General features: G+C 38.1%; 1 protein-coding gene across 1 annotated transcript in view; it reads left to right on the top strand.

Annotated features, from left to right (window-relative positions):
* The window catches only part of castor2 (cytosolic arginine sensor for mTORC1 subunit 2), a 31,852-nt gene that overhangs the window by 13,893 nt on the left and 2,623 nt on the right, over positions 1-15,336 (top strand). Inside the window, exons 2-8 of the mRNA XM_037533759.1 lie at positions 2,379-2,449; positions 3,363-3,556; positions 9,712-9,844; positions 10,508-10,631; positions 13,643-13,753; positions 14,344-14,426; positions 14,609-14,703. Coding sequence (XP_037389656.1) covers positions 2,379-2,449; positions 3,363-3,556; positions 9,712-9,844; positions 10,508-10,631; positions 13,643-13,753; positions 14,344-14,426; positions 14,609-14,703 — 811 coding nt within the window. The remainder of the gene's footprint in view (positions 1-2,378; positions 2,450-3,362; positions 3,557-9,711; positions 9,845-10,507; positions 10,632-13,642; positions 13,754-14,343; positions 14,427-14,608; positions 14,704-15,336) is intronic.

The raw sequence follows: 15,336 nt of genomic DNA on the forward strand, positions 1-15,336 counted from the left end.
AATACTTTAATAAATAACAATTTCATTATTAAAAACTCACTTAAGATCTTAAACCAGATCAAACGCTTCACTAATGCACCACTAACTTCAGTCTATACCCCAATTATGTGTAACCATTTCTTTCTACCTGCTAAGATGGATAAAGCCTTTTCTGTTTTCGAAAGCAAAGGACTAAGAACTATAGAGGACTTGTATGTAGATGGGACCTTTATTTCATTTAATCAATTCAAAGATAAATTTAACCTTTCGCATATACATTTTTTCCGTTATTTACAGCTTCGGCATTACGTAAGACAAAATATTTCTCATTTTGAATCAAAGCCAAGCGATCACACATTATTTGGTTTTTTACACACAGACCCCACATCTAAACAATTGATTTCACATTTTATCACAGTTTTGAGATCTACTCCAGACACAACTAAATTTAGAGAGGCCTGGGCGAGAGAGATTGGTAGCGAAATTACAGAAGAGGTGTGGGTGGAGAGCCTGTCTCGGGTATTATGCTGCTCTGTAAATTCTCGATACAGGCTGATTCAGTTTAAAGTGCTTCACCGGCTGCATTACTCCAGGACCAAATTACATAAGATTTTTGAATCCATCTCACCTCTCTGTGAAAGATGCAAAATTGAGGAGGGCTCTTTGACTCATATGTTTATAACCTGCCCTGTGTTGCAGACCTTTTGGTCAAGAATTTTTGATTGGCTTTCCAAAATCCTTGAAATAAAATTAGACTTTGATCCCATAATCGTAATATGCGGGTGTTCTGCATTATCATCCACCTTCCCTTACAAGATACAACAGGTGGTGATGGCTGCTATGATTGTGGCCAAGAAGCTGCTCCTTTTAAATTGGAAATCGCCTTCAGCTCCATCGTTCAAACATTGGCTAGCTGAGATGCTCAATTTTGCCTCTATGGAGCATTTATGTAGCCGTCGACCAAGTGCACAGAAGTACATTAACCATATTTGGAATCCAATAATCAGTTATTTTAAGTAAATGTAAGACCACAAATGTAAGTAAATGTAAGAAAATGTAAGACCCTTTTTTTTTTTTTTTTTTTTTTTTTTTTTTTTTTTCCTCTTTCTCTTCTTCAATGCTGCTATTGTACATGCTACTGTCACTGTTGTTGTTATTTTTACTATTATTATCATATCATTCTGTTGGTATTATTATTTTTATTTATTTATTTTTTTTAATGTGCTTGATAGGAGGGGGTTGGGTTAGATTGTCTGATATGTACACTCTTTTTGTTAGTTTGAACTGATTATACAACCAAAATAAGCTAAAATAAAGTATTCAAAAAAAAGAAGATGTGGTGGCAGGACAACCCACATCAGCCTTGTGATTGGTGAGGATAATGCTTTCATATATACTACCCAAGATTAGGACTGACCAGTTGGGGAAAGTTATCACAGCACATAGTTTGTCAATGTATATTGTGAACCCACAAGAGCAAAATTAACATACTTAAAGAAAACACGGATTTAGTTTCCCTGAGGCTTAAGGTTGGTTGTGGCTAAATTACAGCTGTTCCTGCTCAGTGTGCAGTGTTCATGCTGTATTAGCTTTTCGGTTGAATCGTTCCCCTTGAATGCAGAGCTCCGTTTTTATTTTAACATCGTAAGCATCCACATAAGCTGATTTTATGTGTTTTTGTTAGGCAACCACCCACGATGTCTGGTGGGTGAAGCAAATCTACCACATGTAAATATTTAGCTGCAAAAAGAAGATTTGTGATCCGGATTTAAGGATGAATTCTGAATACAGTTGTATGCAGAAGTTTGGGCATCCAGATGTCAAAAAGATGTCAAGTGAAAAAGTTAGGTGTTAAGATCAGCAAATAAAAAGTAAATAAAAATAAATGAATTGTACATTAAATTTGCAGACTAAAATGTCCCTGTAGAGGATTTGCACTCAGAATGCAGAATGAGACGGTCTGGCTGCTTTAACTAACTCTATCTGAGTAGGATAACCCTCATCTCTATTACTTACCCCCTGTAGCTGGATGATGGCTGACCTTTTGGGAGATGAGGTGTACTACAATGTAATTATGAAAAAGAAATAGTTACATGTGTTCTGTGGTCAGTGGTGTCATGTAGAGATGAACTACAAAGTGTTTTCATTCCCTCTTTTTCCTCTCAGAACAACACTCGGCACTCAGGCTATGGCTTCTGCTTCGTACTGAGGACACTCTAATCTGTACATGTATGTCTGTGCGTGATACGCTCAGTTCACTCAAGCCTAAATATTTCTCTCTCTCTCCCTCTCTCTCTCTCTCTCTCTCTCTCTCTCTCTCTCTCTCTCTCTCTCTCTCTCTCTCTCTCTCTCTGTCTCTCTCTCTCTCTGTCTCTCTCTCTCTCTCTGCCTCTCTGCAGATGTAAGTTCTTTAGTTTGACTGAAACGCCTGAGGATTACACCATCATAGTGGATGAAGATGGCTTTAAAGGTACGTCCAGCATTTTTTCTACTTGAATGAACCATCTGTTTTTTTTTTTGTTTGTTTTTTTTTTTTGTTTTTTTTTCTAGAAAAGTAGGACCCATTTCTCCCTGGTATCTGGCTTCACCGGCAATGTTTGGCCACATATTGCTCCATCAGCTTTCCCCGATTCGTTTCCATTACGGGTTAACAGGCCAAGCTGTCGGCAGGTTTGGTTTTGTGGTTGACTGAGTGAGTCCGTGTCATTACACGCAGGTTGCCAAGGTGACCTTTACTGGTCACCATGGATACCAGAAGCTCTGAGTTGCGAGACAGGTGCAGGTATTCTGTTCACTCAAAAGTTTTTCCTGTTTGTGGGTATTTTTCTTTTCCTTCTATTGAAATCTTCTCAAATTGAAATCTTCTGAGAAATATGATGCAAGGTTATGATCCATGTTTAGAGGAGTGCCTTCAAAGTGATAAATGGCCTCAGCCTGTGTGAAGATAGACACCATTTCCTATGCAGCACCTGTACAAATCTAGGCATTTAGACAGGCGTCTGTTGACGTCTGAGAGATTAATGACAGCTTGTTCAGCGGGCCCTCCAGTCTTTGAGCATATCAGACTCTCATCAGCAATCTAAAGGCCATTGTGGAAGCAACGGGCTGGGTAAATGGCTTCATTCTTTCTGAAGGATACGCCTGCCACGCTCATCCCTCCTGTGCTATGCTGCTTTTTGGGTTTAGAATCAATTGATCATTGACAGTTATGAGAAAAGAGTTGATTTGTCCACGGTCATTTAGGCAGCTACAGGAAGTGTTGGGGAAGTATGGCTAATACTGTTTTATTACTGAAATAATTATTTGTAACCTTGCACTATAATGACATTCTTTCTCTTTCTCCTTCTCTCTCCTCCTTTCATTTTACTCTCATCTTTTTTTAGAACTGCCCCAGTCAGAATATCTCAGTGTGGCAGATGCGACGTGGTTGGCTCTGAACGTGGTGTCAGGGGGCGGGAGCGCCGCCAGCTCTCAGCCCATTGGAGTGACCAAAATCGCCAAATCAGTCATCGCCCCCCTGGCTGACCACAACATTTCTGTTTTCATGCTGTCCACCTATCAAACGGACTTTATACTGGTGAGCAGAGATTCTTGTAGTTGCCCTAAGAGGCTGAACAGTGATGACCATAATGTCATATTCTAATTTAACTGCTTTATGTTGTGATGTATCATTACATTAGTAAACATTTTGATGTGACATACAAAATATATAAAATATAAATCTTGGGGAAAAAATTATGTGCATGTATAAAAATATGTGGATGGCCACGTTTTTCAGAGCTTTTTCCAAAAAGGGGATCCTTTAAGATTGGAAATAGTGTTTGATAAAACTACATGGTTTCACATTATAGCCTTTGCCATGCAGATGTTGCAAGTAATATTGCAATAAAAATCAATATATTGTTTAGTATGAGGGGAAACTGAACTGATAGCAAGGATGTTGACGTGGCTGTGAATGTGATGACGGCTAGACTAGGAAAATTCAGAAGAGAAGCGACTTTTGCTTCACAACTTCTTAGTGTTTGACAGTCTCTCAATGCAGATTTAATGTTCCAGGAAACCAACTAAGGTGCTTATAAATGCGAATTAGTCTCCAGATGTTCGTCTTGGCTAAATCTCACTCTGCCTTTTTGTAGCTACTAGCCAGGAGACTGTGTTGCTAAGTGACCTGCAGTCTCGATGAGAAACGGGACTTTCGCGCTGTGTTGCACACGTCCCGTTTCGCTGATACTTTACTGACACAGTGACCCCTGACTCTCTACAACATGACCAAACCCAAAGTTATAAAATCACTAAAGTCAACGGGCAGGACGGCTGTAATGTGCTGCGTGGACATCCATTACCACTGGATCTTATATCGCCATAGATGAGTGGCAGCAGTGTCTCATGTGCTCCAAGCAATAGCAGTGAATGAGAGTCTTCCAGTTCACTTACCACATCACTTCCATTTGTTCTATTAATAAAAGATATTGGAAGTAAATTCATTATAGATCATTACAAATACAAATACAATTTAAAAGTACCAAGTCGTCACACAGTGAGGGGGGAAAAAAAAAAGAGATCCTGTGTAGAAAAAAAAGATGCATCGACTATCGTTTTATAATCGCATCGTTGCCCTCTGCATCGTAATCGAATCGTGAGGTGCCAAGAGATTCCCACCCCGTGTGTGTGTGTCAACATCAGCATTATGCACAAATTTTCACTGTTAGAAAACCTATAAACAGAAAATTACACAGAAGTCTCCACAACTAAATAAAATATCAAAGTTTCAGTATTCCCTGTGTCCACCTTTGTCTTCAATAAAAATTCAGCGATAGAAGTTGGTTGCATTTTCATTTCCTCACATCCCAACAATAATTCCAAACACACTTGTTAAAGAATGGATAGAAACCCCTGTACGTGCCTGGATTTTCTAAAGCTATACTGGAGCTTGATTTTTCTCCCATCTTTAAAGGATGAAAGCTTTAAGTACTATTTATCTGATTGGACAGGTTTGGTGGTGTCCTGGGTCTTACACAATTGACGAGAGTCCTATTTTTTCCTGTACCTTTTAAATCCTTTTTTGAATTCTAGTTTTGGAAACTTTGCTGTTTTCCTAATTCTTGTATGACATTCTCCTTTCTTATACAAGTTGATTATCTTAAATCTAATCTCCTCAGAATTATCTAACAGAAACTTGTAATGGCTGTTTGACTGGAAATGAAGGAGGGGGGTCTCTAACTTCTGTATGGTGTTGTAGAAAATGATTGTGATTCTGTATTCATCTGGTATAGATGCACATTCTGTGTTTGATCTACATTGTTTGTTCCTTTTCCAATGTTCCTTTGTCAGTGTCCAATTACTTATGTACATGTGCAGTAAGCAATGTTAGCAGTATTGAATGCAGTTTGCTTAGACGCATGGTTACAACAGATTGGAAGACGGATGTGAGTGCTTCATGATGGAGCTCAGCCTTTTGACTGCAGAATGAAAATGTTTTACCTGATAAATAACATGCTGGAGTTGTTTTTCTCTATCCCTCTTGATTTTATTAGATGAGTAGCAAGCATTTCATGCCCTGCATTTGAAATCTGTAATATAAGTGCATTACACAGAGAAACATGGTGCTACTTCCAGTCTTGGATCTCTCACTCTCTCACTCTTTCTCTTTCTCTCACTCTCACTCTCACTTCTCTCTCTCTCACTCACTCTCTCTCACTCTCACTCTCTCACTCTCTCTCACTCTTCCTCACTCACACAAACACTTATAAGCTAGAACCCCCTTTCCTCCTCCAGGGCTCACACTGTCTCCAGGGCCTGTTTATGAAAATAAAAAAGCGAAGCTGATGGTAATCTGGAGGTGGTTATGTAATGAGGATCAGTGCGGCCCCTTGCCGGAATTCACCGGGGCGCTCCGCAGTGCCGCTGTTTCCCTGGCCAGCACACTACTAACCACCAGGGTCTTTTTCTTTATATTCATTTATTTTTTTTTAATAATCAATACTTAATTGAGCATTATCTAATTTTTAATCATGCATGGCCAACATGTGTTTTTCCTTGGCCACCAAAATTTAAATGAAGATAATTTGAATAATGATAGAAAAATACGTTGGAAAGAAGCATGCATACCAAAGAAATGTTTACAAGTATTGTATGTTAGTGTTATATTCTAGAGTATGTTTGGGGCGGTGTAATAACAAAATGTCACATGAGGAGGAAGAGGATCATGTTGAGCAAATCTTGTTAAGGGGCATTCCATATGATTTGAGGAACGTTTGAACCTCTGTAAAATGTTTGTGGGGTTTGTCATCAACATAAGAATTCACTCTGATACCCACTCAATAGTTTAGTGAAAACATATATTTATACAGCTTTCCTCTTACCCCAAATTATAGCTGGTTTAGGTGAATTTCAATTTCAAAATGAGTATTCATTTAGAAAGACCATGTACTCAAAGAAGTATTCATTAGTAGTTAGCTACATTACAAAAGCTCCAGGGTGAAACTAAAGGAGCAGTTATGTCATGGATTTGATTTTTGGTCAAACCAGCACTTTAACATCTAGTTCTGTTCACATATAGTTGGGATCAACCATCGGAGACGTTTAAGAAAAAGGGGAAAAGACAAGCGTCCCTGGTTTTGGCCGTAGCCTTCAGCTCCTTTCTTTCTCCTCCTTATCCTACCGTGTTTTATAAATAGCAAGGCCTGGCCCAAATGCTCTGTGCGAAGGAAGCTTCAGGAGCCAGGCAGAAATAAACCCCTTTATCTGACTCATTGGGGCTAGACGAAGCTGCTAGATGCCACATTGCTTGCTTGTTTGTTTATTTATTCATGGATAGTAACTACGTTGAAAGAAACATGGACTGGCCTTTTTTTAATGGCCTGGTTTTGTATTGCTTGTTTAGGCCTGCTTGTGGAATTCTCTAGTTTAACAAAAGGGCTGTTGTCAGGCTCTGAGCTTCAAATGGAAAATGTTTGGAGGGTATTTTTTCCCCTCTCTCTTTTAGAAGTATTTTTGCTTTTCATAAGTTAATGATAGTCAGATGTAGCCTTTGGGGATATAGTTTTGCTCCGGAGCTTTCATACGCTAGCAAAATAGCCCAAGGAAAAAGTAGATCCACAGGGGTTGCCCTTGAAATGTTTTCCCTTGGCCTAGTGAATGTGTTTGGCAGGGGCTCTTTGGGACGGCTCTGAATTTAGTTGAATTGTTTGCTTGAGACATGCTGCCTTTTTTTTCCCCCTAATAATGTATTCGAGAGTTGTTAGTGTTGTTTGAAATGCTAATTTCTGTTAGTTCCTAATGTGATTAAATCAGCTGGTTCCAGCCATGGTGCACAGACCAGGCGCCTGGAAGCTTCTTGTTTCCTTAACTGGCACTGGCTTCACTGGAAATGCACTGTACGATCAAGTTTTGTAACTATTATAGCTGTTCGAGGAAGAGCCCAGGCCATGCAGGCAGTGTCTAAGTGACAGCTGAGTTTCAGATTACAGCCATGCTGGTCGGGTGAGTTTGACTTGGGTTCGATATGGCAAAGAACCTAACATTTGTGTCAAGACGGTATAAATAATCAGAGCCAAATAGAGTAGCCTAAACCTACACTCTAGTGGAAGTATGGATACTTCTAGGAAACAATGACTCAAGTAAACCTAAAATGTACCTTGCCAAAAAACATCTTAAGTAGAAATGCAAAAGTGGGAGGTCAAAAAGCGAAATTACTGAATCGTTGATCTGTAGCTGAACCTTTTACCACAAAGCTTATTAGGCTTAATTTCTTTTTTTTTGATGCTTTGGGAGTAAAAGAATTGCTAAGCCTGAGCAGTCAGAGCAGTTATGAGCAATCTAAGAACAGTACAGAGGCTGGCACTAATATGGCAAAGAAAATAAACACAAAAAAGAACTACTATTCAAATATTAATGACTAAAATGGCTGAGTAACTGAGTGAAAATAGATACCTTTCTTCATAAAAAGTAGAAGTATTATGGTTTGAAAATCGCCAGAAAACTCCAAGATTGTACTTGAATAAATAGCTGAATAAATGTAACTAGTCATTACTCCCCCTCTCTAAGTAATCCTTGAGGTTGTTTGTATGCTGAGGCGAGTGCAGTTTAGTGCCCTGTGATTGTGCCTTTTTTACCATAAATGTGATATTTTGAAAATGTTTATTGATAAGGTTTCTATTCACTCATGCCTAACCTCTTAAAACATGCTCTTGATTTCTATTTATGCTACTTGCTTTTAGCCAAGGTTCAAAAGGGTAATTGCCTCATGAAGTCATGTGTTGTCACACAAGTTAATACCAAGAAAACCAGTGTTTACTCAGTGTTTACTGAGTATCTCAGTTCATTTGAACCCAGTGTAATAGAAAATGAATTTATCCTTTTAGCTTGACCTAATCCTGTGGTTCCCAATCTCTGTCTTGAGTACCTTACATTACATATGTTGTTCCCTGATCTAGTATGCCTGATTCAACTCAGCAGCTACTATCACATCTTTAATTACATGAGTCGAGGAAGATGGACAAGGGAAAACGCAGAAATGTCCATAGCGTGGCGGCTCACAGGGCTTTAACTGTGAACTACTAAGTGAAGTTCCTCTTGATTCATACAGACTATTTTTTATATAGAATCAGCTTAAATATACATCACAGTATTTTCCACAGTTTATCCAGAAAATGTAATAGATATGATATATACACATGGAATACATGATTTTATTTACTACTAATACATACTAACAACAATATTAATAAAGTATTTTGTGGGTTTGTAATCTTTAAAAAATTTTTCATTGCACTACCCGTTGTTGCTTTTTAAAGTTAATAAGTTTGTACAAAATATTATAGTGTTTCTTCTTAACTTCATAAAAACAAACATGATAATGCACTAAACCAAACAACTTTATTGTGTAAATTGCACATGCAGTCTACTAATTATATACAGTACTGCAAAAGTTAGACCACTCTTCATTTAATTTCCAGTCAGAACGGTCATTAAGTATAAATCATTATCATCTACAATCATTAAGAAAGTGAAAGGAAATGACTGGAGTTTATCATTATTATTATTATTATTATTATTATTATTATTATTATCATTATTGAAGGATATCGAGAAAATTAGACTCCTCACAGCGGTTCAGACATGCTCCACTCTCTCTACAAATCTAAAAAAAAATATCCAAAGTTGTTTCTATCCACTGTGAGAAAAAAGACCAAAGACTCCAAACATGCACATCACTGAATGTGTTCGGGATTACTTGGATTATGAGAAGCAGAAAAATACAACCAACTTCTAAGATTGAACTTTGTGGAACATTTTTACTTTGAAAAACTGAAAAGTCTCCTGGAAAGAATGAAAGCTATAATAAAGGCAAAGTGTGGACACACTGAACATTTTAATATTGCATTATGTTGTTGAGGCTTCTGTGTAATTTTGTTAAGTACATGTTTTCCGCTCCAACTTGATGACTATTCTGACTGGAAATTAAGTAAATGAAAGATGGTCTTTTACTTGCACAGTACTGCATGTTTTGTCTAATGTAGCCCAGAAAGGCTGAAAAAGTAAACCTATTCCGTACAGCAAAAGCAAAAAAAAATCTGGCCATACCATATAAACAGTTACATTAAGCATTTTGTTAAGTTTATAAGAGTTGCCTAAGCTGTTTTTGTTTGTATTAGGAATAATGCCATGTATAAACAATTTACCCTCTTTTGCTAAAGCTCACCACACCTCTGTGTTTGTCTGTGTGTCCAGGTCCGGGAGAGAGATCTACCTATGGTCATGCACACCCTGTCCTCAGAGTTCACCCTCCTCAGAGTGGTGAATGGAGAGACTGTAGCTGCCAACTGCTCCGGAGTCACCAATGGTTTCGTCAAGCCTAAACTGGGTAAGCGGTACTAAGAATTGCTCTCTGTACCTTTTATAAAGTTTGTTTACATGCACAGGGGGTGTCAACTGAGATGAAAGCCAATTAATAAAACTATCAGCCCCAGGCAGCTTGTATATCTGACCGTGTTTTCTGGCTGTGAGGGTGTAGGGCTGGAATTTGAGCCATCATATTGAGTTGTCTGTGCTATGGAGAGATTTTCTCTAAATGTAGTCAGTCAGCCTAGACATGTTTGTTTCTTTATTTTTGTACGGGAGCTAAGGCTAATGTAGCTAACATGTAATGGAAGCTTACAACTAGCAATTAGCATTGTACAGACCACCTCAGATTATGTTGAGTTGTCAAGTAATCTCAAACAGACTTACTTATTTGGTTTCTGATACTGTATAAGTACTGTTTTCTGTAGAAATTGGGCAAAAGTATTTTGCATAGCTAAAACACTGGTAGCAGCCATTTGAATCCTGAAATTTGTCCATACTTTTATCCAATTTTATAGATTTTATGTTTGTCCAATATGTTAGATGTGATAAACTGATGCATGATCATCTCTTTAGAGTGCTATGTTTGTTTGTTTGTTTTTTTTTTTCCTTTCAGGTTTAAAGATGTAGTGTTCAATCAGTCATACTGTTTTTTAATGTCTGTCTTTATTTCTCTCCATCATAGTCCCTCGTCCCATCATTCACCCTCTTTCCAGTCCCAGTAACATGTTCTGTGTCACAAGTCTGGACCCGGACACGCTGCCCTCAGTGGCCACTCTGCTCATGGATGTTATGTTCTACTCAGGCGGGTAAGGGTCGGCGCCCCCGCGCCTCTCCTCCTGTCTCACATATGGCCGCCCCTCAGAGCCATCTGCTAGGCCTATTAGGAGAGCAGTGCTGATAGGCAGGTAACGCTCTGTAGGAGATTATTAGAGAAAGATGAATATACAGAGATATAAATACATGTTTGTTCATGCTGCCCTCTGGTAAATCTATCCTTTTTCTTTTTGTCTGAGCACAGAAACGATGACTTTGCACTATTTGTGCACTATTTAAGTGCACTATTTATTTACATATACTTTGGGACATTTCGAAGCACTTTTGTACACTGTTATCTCATTTACAAAAAATGTTTCTATTCAGGATGTCTTCATAGATTAAGGATGTGTCTAAGGAGAAAAAACCTTGTGTAGAAGACAAGTCCACTTCAGTATGTAACATTGTGCTGGTTAGCATCAGTCCATTAGCTCGTCTAAAGAGACAGCCTCTGTTACTCATCCAAGGCAAAAACCTAACTCTTTTTTTTTAAAGAATGAAACATGTTTTATTTAACCACCAGTTCTGTTATTTAAAAAAAGTAAGCCTACAGCACTACACTAATTTTGAGCATAGTCAGGTTTTTTATTTTTCGTTTATTGTTCCTTCACTGCAGTTAACAGGACATCCTCTCATATCCAACTCTTACTTGAATATCAAAATTAGACATAAGTCATGCAACAGGACAGCATACAACTAAAGTGTCTACGTTATTGAAAATGAAAGTTCCTAAATGGTTCTTCACTTGGCCATACGGTTATAGGAAAAACCTTTAATTGGTATTGATGTTTTTTTCATGGAGTTTCCTTAAGCTTTAAGAAGCTATGTTTCTTCACATTCATGTCTCATTTGCAAAAATTGTTCTTTAAAGGACTTTGGAAAACCAGCATCTGTGCTGGTTCATCTGTGCCAATGTTACAAAAAATTATTTGGGTACCTTTTTAATTTTAAAAGGGTGTTTTTCAGGGCGGGCCAAAAAAGCATTCTTGTCTGGCACCCCTGAACCCTATTAGGCACAGATTTCACTGAAGTCAAAACTGAATGTAAAAATCCCTTGGAGCAAGCAGGAACTAAAAATGGCTGTGTTAAATGCCTGGCAAACCTCAGCAGTGAAGAAACCCAAGTGACAGACATCTGGTGATGTCTGTGTTTCACAGCCCTTCAGGCACTCATCAGTTGCACAGATTTTCAATGGAGAGCTAAACACAGCAGTTTTATTTAAGACTGTAAATTTGTCCAATTACTTATTCTTCCCTGAAATGCCAGGGTCATGTATTAAAATGGCTAAGATCTCTACATGTTTGTTCCTGTATATAGCTCTGAATACACACCAGTTAAACAAATAGGTCACCACCAAAAAAAAAAAAAAATTCAAAGTAAGAGTTTTTTCAATTACTTTTCTTACTAAAGATAGAGTCAGTCAGCCAAGCCATGTTTGTTGTTCTGATTTTTTCTTCTTTAGTTTAGTGCTGGAGCTACTATCGCTAACACTAGAAGCCAGCAATCTCAAAAAGTTTCCGTAGGTTTATGCCTAAAACCCAGCTCAGACCACATCTAGACCTTCTTAAGGGTTGTGCAGGTGTGTCGGAAGTGGTTTCAGACACAGCATGAACATAAATTAATAGTGTAGTTTTGGCCAAGTTAGAACATAATTTAAAGATGCGAGCCAGGCCTTGACTAGCAAACAGCTTTGAACAGTTGTACACAAATAAAACCTTATTATTTTAATAAAACATGAAAATGTTTGTTTAATTTCCAAAATTGCAGAAAAGTGTTTTTCAGTAGTGAAAATTCTTAGTTTTTCAGACTTTGGGAAATATTTACTTCAAATAAATGGGATCTAACTGCTCATCATGTGGCCAGGAGGGACAGAGATGCAGTTTCACTTCCTGCTCTTAAATGCAGGGATGTGGCTAAAAAGGCTCCACCTATGGACTAAAACTGTAAAAATTAAACTTAAAGATAAATCTGAATCTTTCAACTTTGCTTCAAAAGAAATTGAAATTGAAATATCAGGGTTAGGGTTTGGGACAGCTACCTCCCAATAGAAAGTACCACATAAATGATTTTTAAAATATTTTTAGTTTATTACTTTTTAGTTTATTTATTGTTCATGCTTTGGGTTTAAATAGATCATAACATAATTGTATTGTCTAAGGTCTGAAAACTTCATTGATTTCGATTGCTGCATTACTGGGGGAACACAGTTTGAACTCATTTTATAGAATATATATAAAAAATGCATGTGTTTAAAAGTAAATAAATAAATAAATAAAGGTATATAGTATAATTTACTGTCCATATGCCTGCATGACCTGTGTGGGCTCTGTGAGTTGAGGTAGAATTTGGCAGAACACCTGTTGTTTAAAGTGGCTGCCTGCTGTGTTCAGCTACACTGTGAAGTGTTGATTTCAACAATTTGCAAGCCAGACTGTTCTAAACCACGTCAGCCAGGCTGCAAACCCTATTGAAGTGATGGATGTTGTTTGAGAAGGTTGAGAGAAGTTTTGGGGAATGCATTTACGAAGGAAAAAAAAAACGGTAGTGTTCGTTAGTAACGTTAGCCTGGTAGCTCCAGCTCTGAAGAAAAGAAGTAAGAGTTGAACACCAAATGTGTAAATTTAGATTTTTTTTTTTTGCCAAACTGTTCGTTTAAAGGTCACATTCTGCACTTTAACTTCAGTCTTCTTTTCTTTTTTTTTCTCCTCAAATCGACTGTGTTGAAGTAAATGGCCAGTATAATGGCCCCTTTCTTGTCTGTTGATCAGTGATCTCCTAAAAGCACTTCATCTCAAACATCACTACTTTCATTACCTTTGTTCTTAGAGAGTGTGGCCCAACTCTAGATTGTAAGTTTCATTTCAGTATTTCTCACAGTGGCTGCGCTGTTGACTGTTGTTGAACTGTTGACCTTGCCTCAGTGCAACAAGAGAAGTCGGCTGGGATTTTGTCAAGCTGCTTGTTGTGCAATACTGAGAATCCTGGTCGCTTTATCTCCTGGCAGAGGGAAGGAGATGGGAGCACAGAACGAGGATTCAGGCCACATTCGCTTCTTTTCCTTCTCCCTGATCGAGGGCTACATCTCGCTGGTCATGGATGAGCAGACTACTCGAAGGTTAGGAAACATCATAAGGGATGGGCGGGTTGAGTATTGATATGTACATTTCACCTGTTCAGGTCCACTTCCTGATGTATGGTTTTATGTACCAAAAGCAGTCTTACTTTATTTTTCACTAGACCATTTACAACCTCTACTTGCCTTTTGGCATTGACTATCTTTAAGACACACATGAAATATCCAAATGATCTCATTCTGATTGGCTGCCTTGTATTGTGCTTAATAAAAATTGTCCTGGCTGAAAGGCTTCTTATAACTTCAGTGTGAATGGGCAGGACTTAACAGCCATAGGCTGAATAGGTGGACAGATAAATGTGGTGAATTCGGCTTTGTAGCTTAATTTCCACACACATATATGGTGGTGTCCCTACGCATCACCCCTTCTTACCACCCATTCATCACTTTTACAGGGTGTGGGTGTGTTGTCACTGTGCAGGAGATTGATGGACTGCACATGATTGAGCTCAGAATGGGGTTACTTGGGTCAAAATGACTGATTAGAAAACAACTTTGATTAAATTACACTGCATAATTAAGTTACAGCAGAGTTTTATTGGTGGAGCTGACGACCACTGTTTTTCTACAAGGTTTCCCAATAATGTCCTCTTCACCAGCGCTTCAGGGGAGCTTTGGAAAATGGTTCGCATTGGTGGACAACCTTTAGGATTTGGTGAGTTTGTGCACTGCACATATTATCCTGTCACTTCAAAATCTCTCATTTCCACCACTGACTAAATGTAATGTATAGTCAGTTATTATGTTATTAACATGCATCATTTTTCTTAATGGTTTACTTTTGAAAGGATAAGGTTAAGTAACCTAACCAGTAAATGTTTTTTTGTTTTTTGTCAGATGAATGTGGGATTGTGGCTCAAATATCTGAACCATTGGCGACAGCTGACATTCCAGCCTATTACATCAGCACCTTCAAGTTTGACCACGCTCTGGTTAGTACTTCTCTTTGTTAATTTAAAGCTGCGCTGTGTATGTTTTGGCGAGACCTCTCTGGTGAAAGTGTTTGAATTGCATGTAACGTTTGTGATAAAATATTGTAACATCAGTTGTGCTTCCAGTCCCTTCCCTGAGCAGATGATTGGGAGTTAAGAGTGTTAAGAGTTTTCAAAGCAAACTCAGTCAAAACCTGGACAGGCCAACAGTCAAATTGACGAATTTTTGTTTTGCTCTCAATGTTGATCAGCCAAGCCATGTTTGGTGAATGAGTTTTGCTTAGTTTTGCACTAGAGCTTAATGTAGATAACAAGGAATAGAAGTTTGGAATGTGGAAAACAGCACCAACTTGCCTCAAACTCACAATTTTATTTTGTTTGTGTTCTTCCCACTCTGCAGTGAATAAATACATCATACAGCCATTGGGAATACCTCTGATGTTAACCAATCCTGACTGCTAGACAGCCACAGATTTGCCTAATAGAAACAACCAAACCAACATTAGTTTAATTCTTGCTTCAGTTGTGAAACAAAACCACAACGAAAACAATGATTCTGTTTTTCTTTAGTGCAAAAAAAGATGCCAAAGACAAGTGTTTTTATTAAACTGGAGTAAGGTATCTAGATAACCA

This window comes from Pygocentrus nattereri, chromosome 23, assembly GCF_015220715.1.
Source record: "Pygocentrus nattereri isolate fPygNat1 chromosome 23, fPygNat1.pri, whole genome shotgun sequence".
NCBI lineage: Eukaryota > Metazoa > Chordata > Actinopteri > Characiformes > Serrasalmidae > Pygocentrus > Pygocentrus nattereri.